Source organism: Colletes gigas, unplaced genomic scaffold (assembly GCF_013123115.1).
Source record: "Colletes gigas isolate AHSC1104 unplaced genomic scaffold, ASM1312311v1 Colletes_gigas_Sc00020, whole genome shotgun sequence".
NCBI lineage: Eukaryota > Metazoa > Arthropoda > Insecta > Hymenoptera > Colletidae > Colletes > Colletes gigas.
This window is the reverse complement of record NW_025106649.1, coordinates 3,096,545-3,122,191: the sequence shown is the minus strand read 5'-3', so window position 1 is coordinate 3,122,191 and position 25,647 is coordinate 3,096,545. Positions and strand designations below refer to the sequence as shown.

The 25,647-nt window shown below is 37.2% G+C and overlaps 2 protein-coding genes across 7 annotated transcripts; one reads left to right on the top strand and one right to left on the bottom strand.

Annotated features, from left to right (window-relative positions):
- The first annotated feature begins 173 nt into the window (after nucleotides 1–173).
- On the top strand, nucleotides 174–2,721 carry LOC122400870 (myelin transcription factor 1). Its single transcript, XM_043402602.1, has 2 exons — nucleotides 174–347; nucleotides 880–2,721. Exons 1-2 carry the CDS (start codon nucleotides 265–267, stop codon nucleotides 1,490–1,492), a joined length of 696 nt encoding a protein of 231 aa, XP_043258537.1. The 5' UTR covers nucleotides 174–264; the 3' UTR covers nucleotides 1,493–2,721.
- A 355-nt stretch (nucleotides 2,722–3,076) lies between these two features.
- Nucleotides 3,077–25,432, bottom strand: LOC122400866 (TRPL translocation defect protein 14). Of its 6 annotated transcripts, XM_043402591.1 has the most exons (11): nucleotides 25,239–25,431; nucleotides 24,542–24,962; nucleotides 21,575–21,642; nucleotides 21,099–21,136; nucleotides 20,201–20,238; nucleotides 11,838–11,954; nucleotides 7,384–7,512; nucleotides 6,076–6,549; nucleotides 5,110–5,317; nucleotides 4,841–5,022; nucleotides 3,276–4,692 (listed from the first exon to the last, which is right to left on the bottom strand). In XM_043402591.1, the coding sequence occupies exons 2-11, from the start codon at nucleotides 24,579–24,581 to the stop codon at nucleotides 4,388–4,390; spliced, it is 1,599 nt and encodes a 532-aa protein (XP_043258526.1). In that variant the 5' UTR covers nucleotides 24,582–24,962; nucleotides 25,239–25,431; the 3' UTR covers nucleotides 3,276–4,387. The 6 variants fall into 6 exon arrangements, with proteins under 6 accessions (XP_043258530.1, XP_043258526.1, XP_043258528.1 ...); XM_043402595.1 differs by lacking the exon at nucleotides 3,276–4,692 and adding an exon at nucleotides 3,077–3,186 and having other exon boundaries at nucleotides 24,542–25,432; XM_043402593.1 differs by having other exon boundaries at nucleotides 3,276–4,677; nucleotides 24,542–25,432.
- Nucleotides 25,433–25,647: the final 215 nt, after the last annotated feature.

Below are 25,647 nucleotides of genomic sequence, written 5' to 3'. Positions count from 1 at the left end.
GTTCTATTATAGCAAAAATTCGCTACCACATGAAATGAATTTAATAAAAATAGAGTTATTTTGATTCAGTTTCGAGCATTTACGCAACAATCTTGTGATTGCCGCGAATTTTGAAAATACGATAATGTTCTTATTAACTTCCGGTGACGTCTGTTTCGCAACGTTGCCGCATTTTCTTAGTGTGGATAGTAGCATAACAGTTTATAATGGTTATATTAGATTAGTGTTTGTTAAGGTATATTGTTAATTAATTGTATAAGAAAGATGGCTTCCTTGGTTGCGGATTATGGAGCTTCCTCAAGTTCGGAAAGTAGCAGTGACGATGTTTCGGACAGTGCCGATAACACGTAAGCTTTCACCAACGGAAGCTTGTATGCTTCATTGTTTGTTTTCCTTCTTTATATAACCTCTCTCAATTACTATAATTTTATCCTAAAACATGATTACCTATTAAATTGTTATTATGTTAGTAATGTACTTCATGTAGTCGTGCGTTATTTCTTGCGATGTATTAAATTTGCCACGTTAGTACAGGTAGTCATGAAACGAAGATCATCGAGGATATATGTTTGCCTTTTCTATTTCACATTCTTTCATTTTAAACGTAATATCATCAATTTTTTTTAATTTAATAGTTTTCCGTTATATTTTCTCTTACCGTGTATCTATCTTTTTACAACATCTTTATATACATGGTTCAAACAGTGGACATTGTGCATAACATTGTTTAATAGATAACTTTGCAAAGATAATCTTCCCAGTACAAGTATGTATTATTATTTTTTATGTTTACATTAGCATGAATATATTAAGACACAGTTGGTGCTTACACGTAAGATTGAACTTGTTCTTTGTAATCTGATATTGCCTAACCCTTAGTTTTAAGGAAGAAGAAGATGAAGAAGAAGAGGAGGAGGATGATGAAGATGATGATGATAATGATGTTCAAGAAGAGGAAGAGGAAGATGAGGATGAAGAAAATAATGAGAGTAACAAAGGAGTACCAAATAATATAGCTTCCAAAGAGAAACTTCCATTACCAACCCCTGATTTTAACGGCACACCCACCATGAAAACTTCAGTCTTCTCAAATCCGTTTGTTGAAGCAGAAAGAGCAAAGAGTGCAATTCTTGAAAAGCATGTCAAAATGACTCCAACTCTAGATGACACAAAAATGATAAATGGTAGAAAGATTTGTTGGAATTACAGAAAAGGAAGATGTCGTTTTGGCCATAACTGTACCTTTGCACATGATTCTGACTTACATCGTACAGCAGCAGAATTAGAAGCAATTCGTGCACCTCAAGAAACAATTATTTGTCAGACTCAGTATAATGGTCAAGTGCCAGTAAATGATGATGATGAAGTAGATCAAGAAAATAACCAAATGAATAAACGTAAAAAAAGGCCAGGATTAAGTCAGTCCTTAATACCCAGTAAGAAAGTCTTAAAAATGTACAAAGCACAACAAGCTAAAGCTATTAGTAGATAAATATAGCTTTATTAATTATACATATAAATAATATCAGCATGCAATTAGCTATTCTGAAAAGGGAATAATTTATGATTTATATACAGTAGTGCCCACATAAGTGGCCGCGCTCGGGACCGGCCGCGGTCATTTATGTGGGCATGGTTACTTCTCAGAATTCAACGGAGATAAGGAAAAAGCATAAGTGCGAGTGAGATAAAATAGCTGGCACCCGAAATCATATATACAATGTATCCATAACGATCGGCGTCAAGTTACGCTCGATGATCAAAGGTGCTTGGCTTCTAAAAATTGGTGAGGATAACCGCGGTCATTTAAGTGGACAAAAATTCGGTCACTTATGTGGGCACTACTCTACTTTGTAATTCAAACAAGTTCATACAAATGGAATTGATAATAACTTACATCGAAAATGCAAGCTATAAAGCATGAAATGTTGTATGAACAAGAGAACATTATAAGAGACTAATTACTTCTTTATATACCAAGAGAAGTATAACAAAGTATGCACTTCTAGAGTGCAATTAACTCTTCAATAAAAAAATGCTAGAGTTAATTAACAAATGCGTCACAAATCATAGCTACTTCGAAATTACTTGGAAATTTCAGAATTATTTAAATACTACTTGATATTTATAGAAAAGTGTTTGTTATGTATATAAAAAGTACATTTTACTTGTATAGTTAATACTTCCAGGGACCTGCATAAATGAATCATAATTCATTGTGTCTTGCATACAAATAGTTTTATAAATGTAGTTCTATTTATATTTGGTATTACTAACTTGCCCACAATAACTGAAATATGTCTTCTTATTACTTGTTTTTCATTATACAGTTTACATTAGCTGTACGTTTTCTCTTCCACTGAAAAGAGGCAGCTATTTGAAAGTTCTTTATAACAGACTCTGAAGTATTTACAAATAGTCAGGAGCACTATTGTATTTAAATATTTTATGAAGTATTGCTACAGCTTTAAGAAGTTTTAGACACTGTTTAATGTACAGAGCAAAAAATTGTCACTTTATGTAAGAAAGCTGTATGTAAGAAAGGATTATATGAGTTATGTATGATACAATATTGTTAACATTCTTTAACTACTAACAATAATGTTTAACTATAATAATCAAGGTATACCAAAAACAATAATTACGCTTCCACTATTCGTTATATCTTTTTACATGTTACAAGATATAAAACAAGGCTTATATGATTCCATACTGAAGTAAATATGATTGTTAATTTTGTTCCTTTGGCAGTGTAATATCACATTTCTTCCTTTATATGTGATTTACCTATTTAAAGTATTTTTTAGTAGTAAATACTTCTTTCATTCAACGTGTATTGTAATTTGTATACTCATTATGTAGTTGGCGTAAAAAGTCTAGATAAAAAATTTAAATTAACAAATCATTTCACAAAATTGAAGAAATGAAACTGTTTAAACTCCTTCACCTACTATACAGGCGAATAAAAATTTGTTAAATTAATAAGTTCGATAAACTACGAAAAAAAATGTCAATACATTCAAGAAAGTTTATATGTAGCTATAAGTTTTCTTTTTTATTTTGTACAATTGTAAGATTATGAGAGAATTTTTTGAAAACTGGCAATAAATCGCAGTGACCAACACACGTTACTGGTTTATGTTCTTCTCCTTGCTGTATCACATGAATATGGATATGAGCCTTAATCTGAAAACAAAATTATAGTTAACAATTATTTAATCTGTAACTAATGCACTTGGACAACAGTAGGCGGGCATTAAAGTAAACAAAAAAAATGATAGGCACATGACATTTTATTAGATAATCATGGGTACAATATGAGTTCAGATCAATTATATGTGGTATAAGAGCATCAGTTACTGATTATTGCATCTTTCATTGAAAATATATATTTATATATCATTCTTTTCATTTCCGCGACTGAACATTTCACAGGCACTTTGTCTCTAAACAATGGCAAAATTTGTGATAAGTGTGTCTATGTAAAATAAGCATATATATAATCATCACAGTTATGTTCTTTAAGTTATACTCAATGACGAAAAAAGTTTTAATTAGTAAAGTATATAATAAATGTTTAATAATTTATTTACTTCAAATCAATGATCTTCATAAAATACTATAACTCAAAACATGATATCATTATCCGCACCAAAAATATTTCCAATAAATTTAAGTATTTTTTGTATGGACAAATTTTTAATGGAAATATACCTGTTAAGTACTAGTATGTTTGACAATTACCTTGTCACGACTATAATACAGAATTCTGACAATACTGCAGAACAGTACAACCATTGAATCATACTTTTTTTTTTTTAATTACTTCACCATTATGCATTAAAAGACAAGTGAAATATTAGAGTTATCTCCGTATTCGCTAATAAATAATTTCCTTGCAAAAACTATAATCAAACACCTACTTGTACGAACGAAATTTTTGGCTTTCTACGGTATAATTTTTAAATTAAATTATTTAAATTTGTTTACGTTCGTGCAGAACATTAAATTTCTATCGAGACAATGTTAAACGTTTCTAAGGAAAAGTATACTTCACACCGATCGCATATTCTTCGACAATTATATAGTTTCAAATATGTAGTTTGCACACTACGCGCTACATATATTTCGTATCACAATAATGTATAGTAAATTTTCTTAAATAAAGAGTTACGACAATACTCTAGACAAGATACACAACGAAGTAAATAGATGAAAAGTGAAGTGAAGTGATTTAGTTTAACTGTCAGTGCCAATAAAATACTTTATCTTTTCCTTGGAATTATTTAAATAATTTGCCTCTTCTCGTTGCCCAACTATTACCATCGTGTTCTTGCATTATCATCTTGAAACTTGTTTTCATTATACTTTTTTTCGTATTCTTTTCTTACGAGCTATCGTTCAATTTTTTCGTAGGACTATCGCGTGCATTGCATTTCACATCTGCTTGATTATTGCTTTTTATGCTATTCCGTTCAACGAACTTCAGGTTACCATTCATAACACCGTGGACACCGTTTTGTACGTCATTTATAACTTTATCTATACCATTTATTCCAATTTCTACATCATTGACTCTAGAAACAATCTCATTTACTTGTTTCTTAACTGATGCGTTATCTTTCACTTCCGAAGAATCGATATTTTTACTTTCTGTTGATCCAGATTCCGCCAAGCCTGCAAGAGCGTAATCTGTGCAATTCAAAAGAGACTGATCAAACGAAAGATCGCCTACACTAATGAATATAAATGAGATGGATTAACTTGTACTATATCTTATTATAGTATAAGTTACAGCTAGATGATTCACTAATAAGGGGTGAAAATATACGATACACACCGTGTAAATTGTGGCAGTATTTATTAGTATTGTTCCATTCCTCTCGTAAACTGAGATTGAACATACTATAATCTGGATTTCCAGTGACCTCTTTTTCGATTGTCAGGAACTGTGGTAATATGTTTTTAAGCTCATCTCCTGATAACGCTGTATACGTTTCAAGCAGCATCAAACCTCGGCATCTGTAATTTATATTAATACTCTCCTCATTTCTATATAGTAACAGAATTTTTTGTATCATATAAAAAATGTAGTTTCCCATTTGTTACCTTGGGTGAGCTGGTTCTCTGTATATATCTAATTGAAAATACTGATTATTGATGAGGAAACAGCGTCGACGTTTAAAGATGGTGAAATGCGAGTCATCGCGTTGCGCGAGCATGTTTAAGTAATCTCGGTGAGTCAACTGTGTCTTAACTTCGATTACTTGTCCGCACATTTTTGGACGCCGAATAGTATGAATGTAGGACCAGTGACCTGCAATGATAAAAAACAACACTTAACATTGATGATGCAGCCAGATACAAATTACAATTGAACGTATAATCCTCAGCTGCAGCACATACGTACACCGAATCCCGAAATAAACACCAATTGGGGCCAAACCTAAATAGAAAATTTCAACGATACTTTTAAAATCTATCGATTAACCTTCTGTTAACCCAAATGATATTTTACCTTCTGAAATAAATTATGCAATAGGACCATTGATAAACACTAATAACGCGCGCAACGATATGGCTTAAACTCTTACAACTTCTATAACATTTTTCAGCCATTTGTGTTCCAAAGGAAATTGCATTAAAAATTTATTTATTTATAAATAGCTAGAAAAATGCCCCGTTTGCGCCAACTTGGACGCCCACAAAAATTGCTTTGTTGATATATCTTTCGACGTTATATCGAGAACCGGTATGTCTCTTTGGAAGGCTGAGTGTAACAAATTGACTACGCCAGGGTTGGCGAACTTATGGCACGCGTGCCTAAGGTAGCACGCGAGACAATTTGATTGGCACGCGGCCGAATTCTAAATAAAATTTAAAGAACACGCGAATTCTTGAAAATGAATATAAATTAAATATCTTGCGCCTTTCATACATGCTGGTGTTAATTTGAAGCGATGTACGTGCTGCGATTCTTCGGATCACTAACGTTCCTAATTTTTTACCGAAACGAAGACGTGTAATTTTATTTTCTCGATCCGTACAATTACTCAAGCGATTTCTTTTACGTGCCTTTCTGACCGCGTTTGCGGAGACGAGCTTGCATCTTCGGATTGTTGCTTTGGAGGTAGTTGTGGACGACATCGAAGTCCTGGAACGGCGGGAACTCGTTGTCCGCGAGCAGAGGACCTTTGACGAGGAACTTGACCTTTCTACTACTGGCTCGTAACCTGTCCCCAGTGTCGATGCCCAGTTTCTGGCACACGCACTCGATCATGCGGCATATCTTCGCCTCGAAGTCCTGTCTGTTGTCTATCACGTCGAAATAAGGATGCCCGATCCACGCGGCCGCCGCTTTGTAATCGAGTTCCCTGGCCAGCTCTACGCCCTCCGATCGACACGCGTGATCTTCCGTCGAGTAGAATTCTTCGGCGCCGTTTGCCGCCGAAATCATGTGGATGATCTGGTTATACCTGTTGTCTCGGAGCTCGACGTTGTTCCATCCATTCGAGGCCATCATCAGTTCCCATTTATCCTTCGATATAACTACGATACGGAAAAAAAAGTGACCGTAAACGAACTGTTCGCGCAAATACAGGCGGAACGTACATACAATGGCGGCCATTTTGGTTGCACGGAAGTCGTATTTAAAACACGAAAATATTTGAACGATTTGGAAACGAAAATACGAACAGTACCCGTAAATTAAATGGCCGCCAGTGTATTATAGTTTAAAAGTATACAGGGTGTACCATGAAATTCGGCCAAGCCATAGAAAACAATTTCGTTAGGAAAATTAAATTCGAGCGACGCATTGTGTCTTCTTCGTAAGCGGCGGGCGTTTCAATGATTTCAAGTGCATGCGTTTTTTTTTTATATGCCAATCGGCGCAGTTTTTAATTCTCTAAAAAAAAGGTATTAAGTTTTCGATTTTATTTCGGATCCATTTCAGTGAATTTCTAAAGTCTGTCTGTGGTTAGAGAAGGAAGTAGCATTAATTATTTTAGAAAACAAGAGATGGGGAAATGGTTGTTGCAAAAATGATTTTAATGTCTAAAACAGACAATAAACTTAATTCCACGGAATACAAAAAACAAAAGAAAGGTTCCTTACGATTATTAACGAAAATGGAGTTAAGCTTTTTGGCTCGTGAAAAGGAATGATAACACGATCGAATACGAAGCACAAGCGAATCATCGATGTTTGGCCATTAACACGTTCATTGTCTATGGCCCGTATACGAGTCATAGCACTATGCTTTTGGACACGCCGCTGAAAGACCGGACAGTCAACGTGTTAAATAATAAGAAACATCAGGATCCTCGTTGCTTGTTTTAAGCATTCGATATATGTACCTTATTTTATGACAATTTTGCTTACATGCAGAGGCATCCATGGCACCGCGATCACAGATTATAAGGCAATTTCGTGAACTACTCTCGCCCAATTGGAAGAACGTGTTTTCTATCTGTATCATCGTACGTAAGAGGTTCTCTTGAAACTTGAATGCTAGAACAAGACAATAGATATAACATTACAATCGCATTCGACATACTTAAATTGTTTCGCGTACAAGAAGACTACATTTCTATCGGTAAGCTTAGTTTTCCCTAAGAATTCTCTAAATACGAAACTACGATGCGAAATGAAAACTACGTTTTTTTCCGACGTTCACGATTGTTTATGTAACAACATGGAAGAATTAATTGCTCGCTCGTTTATTGGATTACGACCGCGTTGATAAATGATAATGATCGCGTAATATTTTTAACCGGGACGTATAATGTATGTAACCGAGGATAGCCTAAACGGAGCATCGTCGATAAAGACACTGTTTTTTTCCTTCGAACTAGAAGAGAAACTACATAAGTCGTATGAAAACCTAGACTACGTTCATTGTTAATATCGAAATTATCTTAATGACTCTCGCAGACTAGCGCGTGACAAAAAATCCGTTGATAAACGGAATAGTAGATTGCGTTCGAGCGGATGTGAATATAAATCACTTATCTTATCAAGCTTTCTGAGGTCGAGATGTAAGAGTATCGATACACAATCACGGTCTCGAATCGATCGTTATCGTTAATCGAGCCGCGCCAAATGCCATTAATGCAACTCGAGGATCGATGCACTTCCAGGTACCACAGAGTATCGAAATTAGTCGAAGCTCGATTCGTCGATTCGATTATTCGATCTTTGCTCTTTCATTTCACAGTGGTTTCACATTCACGGTGGATGACGAAACCATTTAAACGATTATGACGAACGAGAACCGTGAAACGTAATAAAACTTTTTAAATTCCGCTACATTTCCGCTACATTTCTTCTATAAAGGAGGATTAACTTCAAAACTGCATTCAGCAAGATGCAATAATATTTCATAATCATTGCGATAGATCGGATCAATTTCACTTAAGACGTTTCGTAAAAACGTTCTTGTATCTGAAAAAGATCTAACAGGTGATTTGATCGATCGTTGGTCATCGACGATGAATAGTACAAATTGTTCCGTATAAACATAACAAAAAAAAAGGACACAATTGGTGTGCTCGAATATTTTCGTGACCACACAAGTGGGAGCATCGTGATCGATACAGTGTGGCAAAATTGTCGAAAAACACGCGTGCCAGCTTCCACACAAGAGCAACGCGTTCTCGTATGTGTTGCATTATTCTGATATCATTCGTATCCGTCTGCCGGAGATATGACGTATCTCGTTCCAGACGGGTTAACCGCGTGTAACTATCGCGTTGTTGTCACACAAGCAACGCTTTATCGAATCAGTGAAAAATCCAATTAATGAAACGGCCGTCCAAAGGCATCGACGGATTTCGACGATTGATCCAGCGACGTTTTTCGTTTCTGTCGTCGAACCCAGACCGGACACCGCGCTCTTTAGTGTCGATCGCGACCGGAAGTGAGTAGTATTTCAATTCGAGGACATCGATTTTAGACGATTTTCAACCCCTCTATTTAACATTGATTCTTTAAATAGGAGAATAACTTTTGTACGGAATATTTGTTTCGTTAACATTTTTTATTATTTTATAAAGATATTTGTTATAATTTGAAAAAATATCCCTGGACTTCAGCCATTTATAGAGAATGAAAAGGAATCAAGACGCCTTCACGGATTCGAATAATCCAGATCACGATAATATTTTATTCGATAATTCTATCTGAACACGTAGCCCCGCACGGCTACAGAGAAAATGAAAGGATTAAGAGCAAGGAGAATCGAAAGGTACGAGGCTACTCTATCGCGAGAAAGCCGCTAACTTGGTTCCAAAGTTGCAATAATAATTTCACGTAGCTCGAGTACAACAGTTTTCTTACGAAGTTTAACATTTTTGCGTATTTATTTAGCGTCGCGTTGAAAATAAATAATTTTTAAGATTATTCGAACCGCTTTTAGATTACCAAAGAAGGCAACCCGAAAATGGAGATGGAAACTGCAATAATTGAATGCTTGATGGGACTACCACGACTGTATCAACTTTTTACGTTGATAAATAACTACACGTATAATTTCAAAGTTCGGAAGATCGGGAGTTGCTGCGTTGGTGTTCGATCTTTTGCGAGATCTTTAACCTTTCCGAATCCACTGTGCATTGTAATGTACACGGAATTAATATTTTGCAATAATATACGTCATGAATCCACAATCGTTATCTGTTTAAAGTGATATTACAAATAATTTAGCTAGCTTGCACCAAGGGATAGATCGTGCTAGCTGTGAACGTTTGAAAGATGATTCATTAAGTTTGAAACTGCGTCATGAAAATGCTCGTATCTAATTTACAGAGAGTAGAGCACGACAATACGCCTCGACTTTGCCAAACAACAGGCGGGGGTGTCTAGCAGCAGGGATCAAGTCGCATCGCTCTAGCAAAACAACCGGACGAGGGGATCCTTTTATTTCCGAGAACGTTAAGCAACGCGCAGAAACTACGGTTTCTGGATGGAATGAACAATCACGTACGCAACCTGTGATGGATAAAAAAATTCTTAACAAAATGAAGTTTCCAATAATTGATACAAGACGAACAAACGTTTATTCAATTTCAAGTTAAATTTTAATATTCGATCGAATCGACTGCTACACATTCGTCTTATTGGTTACTTATTAATAAAATTTTACCCATCTCTGTTACACAAGTCCTATCAGAAATGGCGATGGTCTCGGGTCACTTACCTTTTAAAGAATTCTAATACATTAAAAAGAAATTTCTAATGTAGATTTGATGCAAAAGAAAATTCAATAATAAAGTATTATTGTTAGTCATCTTCATCTTTTATTAGATCTGCTAGTTGAATTTACCCGCAAGCGTAGTAAATCCTGCCTCAGACGCAACTGTACTAATCGTTTGGACTATTATCAACAGCTGGATGGTTTGTTAATACACATACTCAGCCTGAAGAGGTTCCTGAAACGATTAACTGCGTCACGGTTAAGTCAGAACCTGCCAGATAAGCCTTACTGATAAGTCCAATTAGCAGGTACCGGATGAAACGCAATATTGCACTTTGTCTCAAAACCATTAGTATTATCAAACGTGATCATGACAACAAACAAGTTCTTTGTGTAAGTCTGAAGCTCCTTTAATAGAACGGTCGTTTTCTTTTTTAAAAACGACTTTCGAGGTGGCGTTTGGACTTTTCTTCGTGATACATATTTGTTCTTTAACGCGTTCACTGTCCGGTCTCTCGGCGGCGTATCCAATAGCATTGTGATGTCACCCATATACGGGTCATAGACAGTGAACATGTTAATGATACTCTGTAAACAGTTCACTCGGGTACTTTGACCACCATCGGTTCTGACGTTGCAATCACTTAACTCTAATCCTACCAGGTCACATACCAAGTTTGAACGTTTGCAAGTTAATTTATACAGGGTGTTCGGCCACCCCTGGCAAAAATTTTAATGGGAGATTCTAGAGGCTAAAATAAGACGAAAATCAAGGATACTAATTTGTTGATTGAGGCTTCGTTAAAAAGTTACAGAAACATTTCCGGCCACACAGTATATTTTGGGTAAAGAATTTTTTTCTCACAAATACGTAGCATTTCGGGGGTATGTGTATTCACAAAAAATGATTGTAATTGACCCTCGCAACCAAAAATAATTTTTCCAGAACGATTTGAAATTTTTTTTTGCCGAAAAATTTCACACCAACTCGAATTTTTTTCTTGAAAGTGGGTAGGATTTCGGGGGTATATATATTCACCAAAAATGATTGTAATTGACCCCCGCAACCGAAGATAATTTTTCCGTGAACGATTTGAATTTTTTTAATTTAATTTTTCAACAAATTGATATTCTTGATTTTCGTCTTATTTTGGCCTCTAGAATCTCCCATTAAAATTTTCCCTAGAGATGGCCGAACACCCTGTATAGTTGACATTTTATTTATTTCAGAAGTTAAGAATAGATGAAATATTGGTACTTTATGAGTTACTTAAATTTAGTATGCGATTTAAAGTCATATCCTCCAGTAGAATTAGGGTTAAAACAATTTGTATAAAAGTGTACACACAAAGAGATTGGATTTTTCGAATGGAAAAAGAAAACGATCGCCATTTTAGGTTTGTGACCTAAGGCTAGCCCCGTCTGATAGGGTTTAAGTGCGCGTAAAATTGTTTTTACAAACTCGACAGGACGAAACTTTATAATAAACCTAAAAAACCAAGGGCGTGGGGAGGGGGTTCGTGTTCGTCGCCTTACCAAGCTCGTAATTTCTGCGCGCGTGTCTCAAGTTCACCGCCAAGTATAAAACAGGACCCGTTCTCTCGTCCTTATCGCCTTCAAAGCGAACACTTCTGAAACTCACCCTTGCTGGAGTTAACCTCCAAGATGTCCGGCCATCTTGCTTCGCCTTTGTCGGGCCCGTTCCTGTAATGCCGTCGCGACGACTTCGTAATCGACGAACGCGACCCGGATCCCTCTGCTAGAACCAACCGTCCTTGAAGACACTTCCAGCTCGATAAGTCTGGTAGGATCTTCCCTTCCCCAAACCCTCCACAATTTTCCCTTTTTTCTCGTTGGGGTTTAATTAAATCGTTTTTCTAAGCTAACAAGACTTTACTACCCTTAACATCCTCGCTACCATCATTTTGTTTCGTTCGAATGCGTTAAGCAGTCCTAGTCTTCCATTTTTTATCGCGAGGAATTTACATCGTTTCTAGGTTTTTCAAATTTTTTTTCTCTGACGTAAGGGTTAAGTGAAACGTTTAAAACTGTTATCGATGAAAACAAAAATTGGTCTATATCTTCTGGCTATCTACGAAGGGTGAACCTCTAATATAGCCTAGCGAAAGTCCTATTTAGATCATAGATCGTATACGACTAGTCTTTGTTAAGTTTGGCCCGTAGAACAGACCACGAGTCTGACTCGAAATTATTAGGCAAGAGGTTAATAATACATACAATCTCATTAGCAGATAAATTTACTCGCAAACTCTACAGTTACTTAAACTAGCAATGTGACTCAAAGTCACATCCTGGTAGAATTAGTAGTCGAATATCAGTGGTTTCAACTTCAACGTTTGTCAACCAAATTGCTCGGTAATTATGTTTCATCATTATATTCTGCGTTGCGACCATAGCACGCGATGTCGTTCCATCTCCACGGTATAAACCATATCGATTTCACCGCGTAATTATCTTCTTTTTTGTCATCGACATTCCGGGTCGCCACCAGTCACAATTTCGATGGAAAACATTGAATTCGTCGTTCCGACGATTTGGTTATTATCGTAGGCGGGGAGCACCGATATCTGGCCGCGATATTTTGGTTCGTTCTAAACCTTAATTGATGCAATCGATTGCCTTTCGGATATTAAAAGACTCGTAATAAAACAGAAGATAACGCGTGTCCAAACAAATTAATACGAAACTGACTCAATGGCTGATGACTTCGTTGGCAAACAAGATTTTTCAATTATGAAACCAGTAACCAGATGAAAATCTAAATACTGTTGTGCAACCTCGAGAAGCCATTACAAAGCAACATACCTCGAGAAATATTTGTATATTATTTAAAATAAATTTTACATCACCGTTCGACTGAATTATATTATTTCATTCCCACCCCTGTTCGAAAGTTGGCCCACAGAGAATATTATTCTTTTTGTGGCCCACTGAATTATCGATTTTTTCACAAAGTTACGGATCTACATAAATTTTCTTTTGCCCGCCCATCGTATAAGTTCGACGCCGTTGGTTTACAGAATCGCAACGAGCTCTGATCCAGCATTAACGAAAGATACATCCAACAATCGCGTTTTCCAGCCGGACAAAGCTATCTATCCTTTTGATCGGGATTACATTGATCCAGTCCTATCAGTTGTGTAACGCGTATTCCAACCCTACCAGTCGAGGGTTAATAAAACCGGGGACGACGCTGGTTTATTCGCGGTGGCTGACGAGTGCAGAACAACAGCCGCGTCATCAGACATGTGGCCTCGGCAAAAAGCTCGAAAAACGAAACTGCATACGGCTGGATACCGTTTCCGTCGCGAAAAAAACCAAAGAAGCTCACCCTACGTCGAGGATCGTTTGTCGATAACCAAACGAGCAGTACCTCGCTTTACTGCTTCGTAAGAATCGTGTGGAACAATTTATATTTGAATAAAATAAATCGTGCCTCGTAAGTTTTCGAGTAACTTTTTAAGAGAATAAGCAGAAGGGCTATTATTTAAAATAACGATGTTTTTTGACGGACTGGGGGTTCCTGAGGGTCTATGGCGATAATCAGCCAATCTAGAGGCTGCAAATATGTCTGAGAGATTTTTATTAACAAGCTATTATTCCACTTGATATATGCGTTTCGGAGTTAAAGGGTTAAATGACGATACCACGAGCCTATCACATCAATTCGAGTTAAGGCTCGTCGCAGAATAAATCGTTCTATGACCCGTATTGGGGCTACATCGATCGACAAGATTCTTATTTAAATAAACAAACTTAATAATTTGAGCTTACCCGAAAAATTGATTTCTGGGTTCCTGGATCTCTTAAGTTTAAGTTTACACTGTTTCATCGAGTATATTGAAAATCATGATGCAGTTTCATTGTTTCTTACGTTCGATTCTATTTCTACTCTATTTCGTCGAAAAATACGTATTTTCTTCGAGACAAGTTTTTGTTGCTAACTAATGGAATATTTTACGTAACGTCGATGGTGCGATGCAAGAAGAAAATCTGCGCAATAGAATACATAAGCGACACCAGGCGCGAACGCGATCGCGTTGATAGCGTAAATTAATTCACTCCATCGTGTTTATCAAAACCCGCGGTATCCTGTCATAACCGGAAAGTTCGTTAATTGTGAGTGGTCGCTATTAATCGTGGGTGCAGCCCGACCTTCGAAGGATCATTTTTCGAAGTGTGTCCCATTTAACCCGCGAAAAGAAACAGACTACGCGTCGGACGTGGAAGTTTTGCGACGCCGATTGTGACAGGTTATCAATATTTCATAAACTATACCGCTTTTATCCTCGGCCATTTGCATATTCAATTGCGTTTCAGGCTATTTCGAGAGATAAAGCGAGAACCGAAAGTATTCGTCGTCGAAAACGAAACGAAAAGGCGGCGATCGACTATTGTCAGAGTCTCTTTCGCAAGAATTTTTTGTTATTCTTTCGAAAACGATTCGTGTTGGTATGTTGGGCGCAACCACGTTCGGTACTTTTTTTCTGCGATCTCATTAAATCTGCAACAAACCAGATTCACATGGAAATTAATAACTAACGTTCTGCTCGATGCATTTACTTTCTCGTGACAATGTATTTGTTCGAAACGATCGAGTCGATATACGCAAATTGTTTCACTCTGTTCCATTCGCAACGACAGTTTATTTGCTATCTCCGCAGCACGTGTGCAATAATTTATGACGCAGCAAGCACGTTCCATCGAAAAGCTCGGTATCTAAGACAATTTCAGAAATTCGAACGCATAATAAAACGAAACTGGAACCGAGCCAGAGCACAATCGCACGTATAACACTCGTAGCAGCGCGGCAATTAAGTGGATGCATCGGCTATGAATTTATTAATAACCGGGGGCGCTTAGTATAACGAACTTATTATACTGTATCTGTCGTTACGTCAAAGAAAATATAGAATATGTCGCCACGGATGACCTACATTAACAAATTAACGTCGTACAATGAGACGGCCAATTAAATATCGTTTATAATCGTGCCAATAATCGTCGAAAATGGTCTAAGCAAAATTGGTACGTTCTGATTAATAATCGTAAGTAACGTCGTCGCGACGATAGAGATCAACGTCCATCGATGTTTCTTCAATCGCGTATGTACCATGCTCGAAGAAGCCAAAAAAAGGATTTGGTGACAGGAAGCCTGATTTGTATCAATGTTTCAAGGTCACGGATTAGAACCAAACTAATACATTTACGTAAGCATATCGACATCGAAGAAAACGTGTCGAAGATATATTTTTCACGAGCTATTTTCCAACGTGAATATTCGTCGATGGCCCGAAACTGCAGATACCGACTATAGACTCGTTAACGAGAGTTGAAAATTTAAAAGAAAGAAAAGAAGACAAAGTCGAGAAAACTGGCAGGTATTTCGCGTGCAATGAAGCAACTTTGGTTTGGCATGAAATCGCGGGCGTTGCTGCAAACGTTAATACGGCGAAAATATTTGGCCACTTATGCAGTTTAGTTTCGTGTCGTCAATTTTATTTAACGTTAGCGTTAAAGATTTCTATCGTCTTCCAAAAAATTTAAAAATCCGTCATCGTTGAATGAATTGGAACGTGCAAGTGGAACGTTCGAATACGCGCTCCCGAAACCAAATTCTAATCCCGATTTTATGTTACATAATTTCGTTGGTGTGTATTATTATCCATGGTTGATGTCCCACGAATAGTGCGCGCGCGAACTAAAATTTTCGCGACTCGTGACGATCGTACGCCATTTTCTTTCAAGCCTGAGGCTATTCGAATATTTCATAGGTACTCCAATGGCGATAATGGACTTTAAATATTATTATTTCCCGCGTACTAGCACTCAGACTAAGCTCGTTTATAGTTCATAATGCAGTATTCAAATATTGAGAATATTTAAAGAGGCGCGAAAATCTGTTGAGGAATAGTGCGAAGTGCTATGCGTAAAGTTTACGAAAATAATATTTCAGGTCATTTTTTATGACATTACGTGTTCTATGTAAAACGTAAAACACGTTCGAATAGTTTTATTCTGAAAAGATTTTTCTATTTTTACCGTGACTGTATTTTATTGACAATGACACTTCATGTTTCAACTTTAACTAGTTCGTACATGAATAACTGTCGGGACAATAATTTACAAGGTACAGTAATTCTAGAACTTATCTGAAAAACGCCAACGTAACTGCAAATCATGTTACACTGTCCACGGGTAATACGTTGTTTCGAAAACAAAAAAAAGCAGAGGCGCATTTAAGCGATATTTGAACGAATTATACAATCCTCCACAAAAAACGATGTTACAAAAAATTTGTAGCAATTTTACGAAGGCTCATTATAATAATCGCGCGCTACGAATTACTATGATAACACAATCTCGTATATTATGTAACGTAAGACAATTTGACAGCCTTGCTTCTTTAAAAATGTTCTTACGAAACACGATCGAAACGCGAAAAATAAAAATATTGACCAATTTATGTCCCCTAGTGATCGTCGATCGTCTTGTGTTTTTGCTGTAAATATGTCCGATCCAGTAGGGAGACTTTGTTCCGATAATCGGTACAGGAAGATCGAAATTGCAACTACGTGATAAAATAATCAGTGTTAACATAGGTCATGCGACGTTACGTTTGCGTATTTCGTTTTGTGTTTCGATAATCGGTCATTCGCAATAATCGACGCTTGGATAATCGAAGTTCCGATAATCGACGTTCCGCTGTATGTATATGAATACATAGGAAGTCGTATCAACGTAGGTTCTGTGCGTTACGTGCATACAGATTAGGATAACCGATGGCGAATAACGACCATAAACCTATTGTAAAAAGAATAAAGATCAACACCCTGATCGATAGAAGAACAGTTGTTGATTTTTTTATTCGTTCACTTCCTCGTGACACTGTATTTTGTTAAGATTTATTCGGTTAACGATAAATGGATTAAAATAATTACCCGATCGCCAGATGACAATTAACGTTAAGGGTAGTTGAGCGAAAAAGAGCTGATCCATGACCTATCGAAGAAAAAACGTGCACGATCGAGCCGCCAACGATTACGCGACCAATTATAGGATCCCGATATTATTAGTTGCTTCGAACAAACACAAACACACACGATTTAAATATTTAAGTTACTCCAAGGTAACGCAGTATAATATGCAACCAAAACCTTTTTGAATTACGAGTTTATTGTACCAGAATTAATCGTGAACGCTCACTGCGATAAGTTAATCATTTTTGGAGAATCGTTATTTTTCTTTAAACGTAATTCATACACGATAATGTGCATTTCATTAATTTGCTGTTAAATATTTCATACAATCTCTACTCATTATTATGCATCATTATACCAAGAAGACATTTTTTAGCTTTCTTCGTTCGAAATGCTAATTCTGTTTTACTAAATGGAAAACTTCCTCTGCACAGCAAAAAAAGAAAATCGTACATCCGTCTTGGAAAAATCTGTTTTTAATTGCAGAGTCGACGAAGCGAAATATTGAAATAATTATAGAGTGCAAAAGGTTAATCCTTTGCGGACTTTTATCGTCGTAGGTGCACACAAAAAATCCATTCTCCACGCGACAGCAGTACGTATATTAAATACAGTCGAGACCTACATAAATTTCACATCAGATCTTCCTACGTTTCCTCGAAACGACCATCCGTGGAGGTTTAATATTTTTCCTCGATCGCTGATCGAACGTCCGTTCGAAACATGGGTGGATCCATCGTATATCATCCACGCTTCGTCGCTCCAAAATATCATGTGTGTCTCGTGACTCGATCAACAGCCGACGCTATCCAAGAATTTTGGCAAGTTGCCGGTCCCGATTTTACGCAATAAACGGATGGTTATACGTCAGCCATTTTAATTCTCCGATCCACCCGCGAGTCCGCGAAGATCGTTCAGATTTCGTTTTCTTTTTACGCGTCGTCGCTATAATTAAAATGTTTTTTTTCTTCTCTGCGTTATAAAACCCGTCTATTCGAGCTCGCTTTTTTCCCCGAAAGTTTTCGACGACGAACACTGACGCAACATTGTGCAATTCGACACGACAGAACATATTTTGTTACAATAACTTCACAATCGTTATTAGTAATAAATATTCGTAAAATTGAATACCTGAAACGCGCGACGTACTCGCGTTGCACTTTTAGCGATTAGATCGTAATATTTACATCTTCTGAAACACTTTCATGACGCTTCGAATAATCGCTTGCACGTTTAGATTATGACACGCGAAGATAATATTTTTTGCGAACGCGGTTACCGTCTATCCGTTTATGCAGATACTTTGTTACGTGTTTGTTGCTTAGGAAGCATCAAAATGTTGATAAAATATTGTGTTACTTTGATAACATTGGTCGTAGCTGTCTATCGTCGTACGTATACAGTGTTGTAATATTTTCTTGATACTGTTTCGTTCGAGTTTGTTTTGTACCAATTAATCTTAAATTTCGTGGTTAGAAGCCACTTTCTACGCGTCTACGCGAATCTTTGCAGTATTTTCTTCTTTACTGTTTCTGCGACTGTAGTTCCCCTCTAATATTCTAGTAATTTTCTATATAGAGATCGTTTTACCAAAAACGAATTTTCCGTTTAACTCTATAAAAGACGTTCGCTTAACCCCTTCCCTTCGTTGTTTGATATCAAAAGGGCACGGCCGTTCGTTCGAGAACATTAATCTTTTTATCTGTTTACCGATCATCGATTGACTCCGTCGACGTCCTCGAGATCCTCGATAATGCCGTTTTTAATTCAAGGGTGCCACGAACATAGTTTTCCCGGGTTAACGGAAAGTTTCGTCGCTATTATCGTGTCGACCTGTACGCAACGATATCTATACTTAAACGACCAAGGGATAAAACGAGAGGGCACGAGAAGTGCTCGTGCAGACCATCGATCGATGCTGACGTGACATTGTCGTGTCTCCCGTAAAAACCCGTGCATCCGGCGTAGCTTGCGATGTAAGCTTAACCAGGACACGCTATGCTCTATGTAAGTAATGATCCTTGATTTTCAGCATTCATTAACGAACGAGTGTCTCTGGTACGACCCTGACTAGAAGGAAGCACGCGCCTCTAACGGCCATTTTACGAAAGTGTAGGCAAACGATCTTGAACTAAAACGAAAATTAATTATATGTCTCTATTTCATCTCTAAAACATTTTGTCCGAGTCAAGGTCGGGGAACGGCTTCTCGTCTTTGAAAATTTAATAAATTAATAAATATTGTATCCGTTTCTGTTGTAGCAATTTCCTACGGTTTCTGCGTCCGCTTAAAGAATCTCCGAGAACACTTGAGATGGATAGAAATGTAAATTTCGCAACTGGTTAGTCCGCAAAACCCGTGTATCCAGTGGTGTAACCGTAAGATAAGCATACACAGGGCACATGCTACGTTCTAAACGCATCGCGAAGTACGATTTTCCTATCGATCGAAGCCCAACTCTAGCCTCTGAGGTAGAATGTAAATTTTGCAATTGATTAGACCGCAAAACCTGTGTATCCGGTAGCGTGATCGCGAAATAATTGTATCCTGTGCCATCCAGACTCGGTATCAGACTATTATACGCCTTGGGTGCGTTTCTATTTACACATTTTCTTTATGCTAGGCCCTGTGTGTATCTTGCACGTTAAATGATGAAATTTAAGCGTAATCGTAGATTATTCCTGACTTCGGTCACGACAGATTCATGCAGCAAAAAATAAAACGTAAGTCATTCGGTAATTTCTTTTATCTATCTAGATCAGTGTTCTCCAAAATGGAGGAAGAAAATCTTTAACGTAGACAAATCAGAGTGATCCAAACTATTCTATTAATATAATAATCGTTCGAGCTTAACAACGTATCGTTTTGTATATACATGCTCGCTAAAAAAGTTTGGAAATCACTGATCTAGCTACAGGGCTGAGCTGGAGAAATTCTGATCGAAACAGACATCGCGAAACTTACGGCTAGCGGTACGGAATGAAAGAAGTTGAAGTGGACTTACCCTCTTCAGCGTTCAGGTCTGAAAACTTTATGCCACCGCTGAAATGGAAAAAGCAGACGTGGCATGAAACAGTTGACAAATCAAATGCACGAGAGATGGAAAATTCGGAGGTGTCTCTACTAATGAAGCGTACCGTGTGTTTTGGCTTGCGAAAGAGACTAATCTAGTTATCGTTTTCTTTATAGGTACAATTCATTTGTTTTTGTTTTTTTTCTATCGGAGAAGGCGAGAAAGAACAAAATGTTCCGATGAAAAGCGCAAGGAACTTGTTAGTTTCATTTCTAAACTTCTGAAAGCATTGTCTATCGGCGTATCAACGACAGCATTGAGCTTATTTCGAGAGGTTGTTCACTCTAGATACTAGATATACCGCATCGGTGATACAAACGTTTCGTTAATAAAATAAAAGTTTGTAAATGGACCGAATCTAGGCAGTTGCTTGAATTTGAATAGTTACCATCCAAACAAACATATGATGTTTCAGATTTAAATGGCCAGTCCATCGATACAGAGACATTTACAAAAACGAACAAATTCTATGTAAAAGACAAGATTCAATGATAAGATAGCTGTTTTTAAACCTGACCGTGAATAATACGATTATTGATTCAACTAGTTCTACGAGATTTCGCGTTATTCCGAACGATATTGATTTCAAGAAGGGGGGCTGTGGCTTCTAAGAGTGAATAACCCCTCGGCTAGTTTCTTCGAAACAAATAATGTACAATGAACATATATTCGTAGAAGAAACATTCTCGCGTTTCGCGCACAATGCTGTTCTCGATCGAATCTATTTTAATTGAAACGTTCCATTTAATTCGCGCTGGTTCGGAGCCTTCGGTTCTTCCGATATGTCTTCCTTTCTCAGTCTCTGGAAATTTGTTATGTGATTGCATACCTGAGCAGCACAGTCGCTGTCTCGGGAACACGGAACACCTGAAAAAGAAGACAACCAGCGCTCTATCGTATCCACAATAAAGGGTGATAACCCCAAAACCAGTTCCGATATTCGTTTTCTCGTACTTTTGGCTCGTTAATTGCTTCCCGAACGCGGTTCTCTACTTCTGACCGGAACAAGATGGCCGAAACGAGAAATCGCGCGCCTAACGCAAGCTCGTGCACGAGACATACATTCTTTCCAAACATCGTTTGGAAAAGTAAACGTACATGTTAGAACTGCGCGAAAATGTATTTGGACGCGAACACATTCTTTTCGTTGATCAAAGACCCTTGAACTGTTTGGGGTGCTTTTCAAATTCGATCGCCCCGTTCGAAGCGAACGAGACACGAACGAAAACTCACGAGAGATCCTTCTTCGCATAAGCGTGTTCCTCTTTACGCGAAATCGAAGTAAAAGAAATTTAGCATGCCTACCTTCCATCCCATGTTCTCGAAGAACGTGCACAGCCTCATCTGTCCGGTTGTTTTGCCGCCACAAGGTCCTGAAACACAAACATCCAGATCCTCTGTAAGATTGTTCAGTGAGTCACGAAACTGATCGCTTTCCCATCACCTTCTATTTTGTCAAACTCGTTGACTATAAACCTTTTGAAACGTACTAAAAACATAATTAAAAAATGAGTGGACAGTTGGCCTAGATTAATTTTCGATTTTAGACTACACTATCTTAAATCTGTCGATAAGAACGGTCCCATGGGGTTTCCACGTCCTATAATCTACACGAAAAAGGAACGACGGTACTCGAATACGAAGTGGCTCCTTTTATTTTTAAGCATACGAACGACATCGAAGCTGATTAATGAGGGACGAGCTCTCGAGCTGAAAATTGGCAATTCACAGTCGCGGTACGTATTATCCTTACCGAATGAAAGCGAGACGAGGTTACGACGTCGCTAACCTTGACTTCTGCGATACCACGTGGCTATTGAACTCGGCCAGCGTAAATAGAAATGACGCCGTCGAGGATGGGAATCAGTTCACGCAAAACGATACATTCACACTGTCCAGAAGAAATCGCAACCTGCACCCGTAAAGAAAACACCTATTTTGTCGAACGATTGGTCACTCGATTTTCTTCGATCGATTCTCGGACGATCCAAGGAGACGCGCAAGAAAATATTTACCGTAGAAATGTGCGAATAGCGGACGTTTCATTCTATTAGCACATTGATCAACGGAGTTTAGCAGTTGTACGAGCGTATTTTTCTTCTATTATTTTAACCTCTTCAGGGACAAATTGCTTTGCACAGAGTAAAACAATGACTCGCGACATCCATCATTCTTGTGGTTATGTTCGCGTCTTACATCATTAGGAAATTTAATCAGTAACGAAAGTAAAATAGAAACTGAACGTTCGCGAATGCGTCGGTATTAATAATACTTACTCTCTTTATCATAAATATAATATAACATTTGGAAAGAAAAATATAAAAATAATTACGAAATCTTTTCGTGAAAATGCCTAGGGCTTTCACGCTGCGCCATCTATTTGATTTGAGCGAAAGGAACGTGGTTCAAGTTTACAACAAATAACGTTTAATTCTTTCAAGGTTTACTCGAAACATTTCTTAAAATATTCACAGATAACAAATGTATATCAACAAAAAAGGTAACCATTATTATTCATAAATCGATTTTGATAAAAATCTAATAGGATCTTAAGATAAGAATATTCGTTCCATACAACTGTTCGCAGTTACAAACTTTGGTGCTGGAGAATTAACTTTCGACGCTTAAAAAGTCACGCGTTCGATAAGGCAATCGTCATGGATACTTGAGCATTAACGCTAAACATTTGTAAGAAATTAACGAATGGTCGGGATTAAAAAGTATTCCGCTACGTATTTGAGATGGGCTAATATGCTTCGAGTGTATATACGATCGACTTCGCGTTGTTAGCCAGCTGTGCACTCGCCTACTCGTAACTGGTTCGAATTGTTGCGTACTGACACGACGCTGTCTCATCGATACTCAAAGTGTAACTGAGCTCTGCTATATGGGGACGTACGGTTCCAAATGTTTCTCATCGTTTCGAAACTCACCGTAAAAAAAGAAGAATGTGAAGTTTTATGGTTTCGCTCCAAGAATTAATAATTAAGGTTTATTATTTTACAGAGAAATATAAGGAAGACGTATAAGACTTATTGTTTCGTAGAAACAAAATTAGGAAGGCAATATTAACGTACAAGACGTGTTTCTGATAATCCACTTTTTCCTTAAAAATATTGACATTAGCATCATTATGTTTCTACCAAACAAGATTTTTTAGCAGTTAAATAAATGGTACTTCGCTGTTGTTTCAACTAATAATAACACATATATCATCTCTTCCTTTATACATTAATTAATACTAATATAAAATATAGTAAAGAAGTGTTTGTTCGAATAAATATGTCCCGTAGTTAGTCATTTGAAAAGGTTAATCGTATTTATGTACCGATGTATTTGCTAGATTCAAAATGATCAAGTCAATTTGAGAGATGAATCACTGTTCGACGCGATCCTTTATTTACAGTGCGGTTAATAATTCTAGATTACGCGTCCTATTTCTGGCATTGATCTTGTCTCATCAATATGGTCATTGCTTTAAAAAAAAAGAACTAATAAACAATGCCTCGATAATTTGTCATTTGTGTACCTTCTTACCGTTTCTTGTGCAATTTACAACGCGCACATGATTTTGTAAAAGTTTTTATCATACGTATGCAATCGCTTTAACCATTTCTATTTTACATTTAAAGTTACTTTTGATTTTCGTTTACATTAACGTCTGCCATATATTGCCGCGATGCTATGTAAATAACTCAAGATATGTGTTTTTGTCGAATTAAATTTAGACACAATGATTGTCAATGTTTAGAAGGAGCGTATTTCGTTCGGTCAAAACATGGGCTCGCATGTAGCTTAAAGGTATAACTATAAGTGACAATTATAATGATATATGGATGTTACGTGCACTCGAATTCATTGTAAAAATTTCAACGCAATTTTTCTTAGGTACTATAAAAATTCAATAAATATTTTCACGCGAACGATGAGCTCACGAAGCAACGTGCGAAGTAACGCGTCAGATGAACGTAGAAAACAAAGGCGAAATATGTTTTGCACTTTTATATGCAAAAGAACGTAACAAACGAAGGTGATAAAAAAAATACGAATTAGGTTGGGCGATCGCAGAGCATTCGCGGACACGTGGTTTCCACAGATGCGTATGGATTGCCTCGTATAAAGAACACTTTTTTACCGCGAGCGTATTAAATAAACTAACAAGCATAGAGGCATTCGTTTGGTCAGATGAAAAAACATTACTCGTTCAGAGCGAAATTACGACACATGAAACGCATGACAGTAAATAATTCTATAAAAAAAATGATTGCTTACCTCCGGTGAGCACTATTTTGTAAAGGCGCTTCTGCTCCATGTTGAATGAATGGTCTTGGAACCCCTTTTTTGGTTGAGCGAGTCCACGAGGTGTCTCGAGTCGATGTTGTTAAATGGATGAAATAAGGTGTTCGTCTGGCACGTAAATGGTGTCTACTAGATGAACACTTCACCGTACATTTCGTGGTGCCGCGGAGTCAAATACTGCGGAGACATGGGAGTGAGTGAAGGAGCGATGATATATCGTCGCAAAAAAGACAGTAAACTGCCACTCGAGACAAGGAGCGAACGTCTGCCTTGAAACGGAGCAATCCGCGGGTTTGGTTAATCGGGTTATGCCACTACTCCCTCTGCGCGACTAGTGTCTATCCAGGTGTACCGCGTCATACCCTTCCTTCGCTCTGATTGGCTCCGCCATTTCCTACCAAACTTCCGCTTATTTATGGCGGGTATTTATTGTTTACAATATACAAATGCTGTTTTCACGATAAATACGTACAAAATTATTAAATGTACTCTTAGAAGTATATAAATGTAATAAAGGTCTGTTATTTATAATTATTGTACGTGAAAATGTCAAGAAAAAATAGTAAAATATGGACTATTATAAAGTGTCTAACTAGAACGGTAAACTAGACCGTTTTTAACACGTCGTAATTCAATATTGATGTATTTTGAAATAATTCATAATTCGTACCTTATTTTGTATATTAATGTGTAATTAGCTGATCGCGATGATCTTTTTATTAACGTATTTTTAGTATTAACGTAGAAAACAATGTGTTTACCGAATTTATGATTTGAAGTACGTTTTTATCAATGATTTGAAACGAAAATTTCAATTAATACTATACACATTACGCTTTTGAAATGAACCGCGGTTAACATCACTCGCTCCTGACTCGACAGTAACTGGTAGGTAGGGATCGCTGCCGAGAGTTTAAGACACTATTGGTGGGACATTGCATGCAACGATCATGCGTAACACGAAACAGCACGAGACTACAAGTACCGCTTACGGAAATATCCGAATGATTGACTAGAAAATTTCGACATTCATTTTTCTTTTCGTTTATTTCAATAATTATCGGTAATGAAATTAAAAT

Bases quoted from the DNA above. Each gene is read 5' to 3' on its own strand.
- LOC122400866 (XM_043402590.1), bottom strand. From the start codon at position 24,581: ATGGAGCAGAAGCGCCTTTACAAAATAGTGCTCACCGGAG. The intron at 20,239-21,098 runs GTATGCAATCAC...TTTCCATTTCAG, and splicing joins ACAGCGACTGTGCTGCTCAG to CGGTGGCATAAAGTTTTCAG. The intron at 5,023-5,109 runs GTAACAAATGGG...TATAAATTACAG, and splicing joins AGAGAACCAGCTCACCCAAG to ATGCCGAGGTTTGATGCTGC.
- LOC122400870 (XM_043402602.1), top strand. From the start codon at position 265: ATGGCTTCCTTGGTTGCGGATTATGGAGCTTCCTCAAGTTCGGAAAGT. The intron at 348-879 runs GTAAGCTTTCAC...CCTAACCCTTAG, and splicing joins TCGGACAGTGCCGATAACAC to TTTTAAGGAAGAAGAAGATG.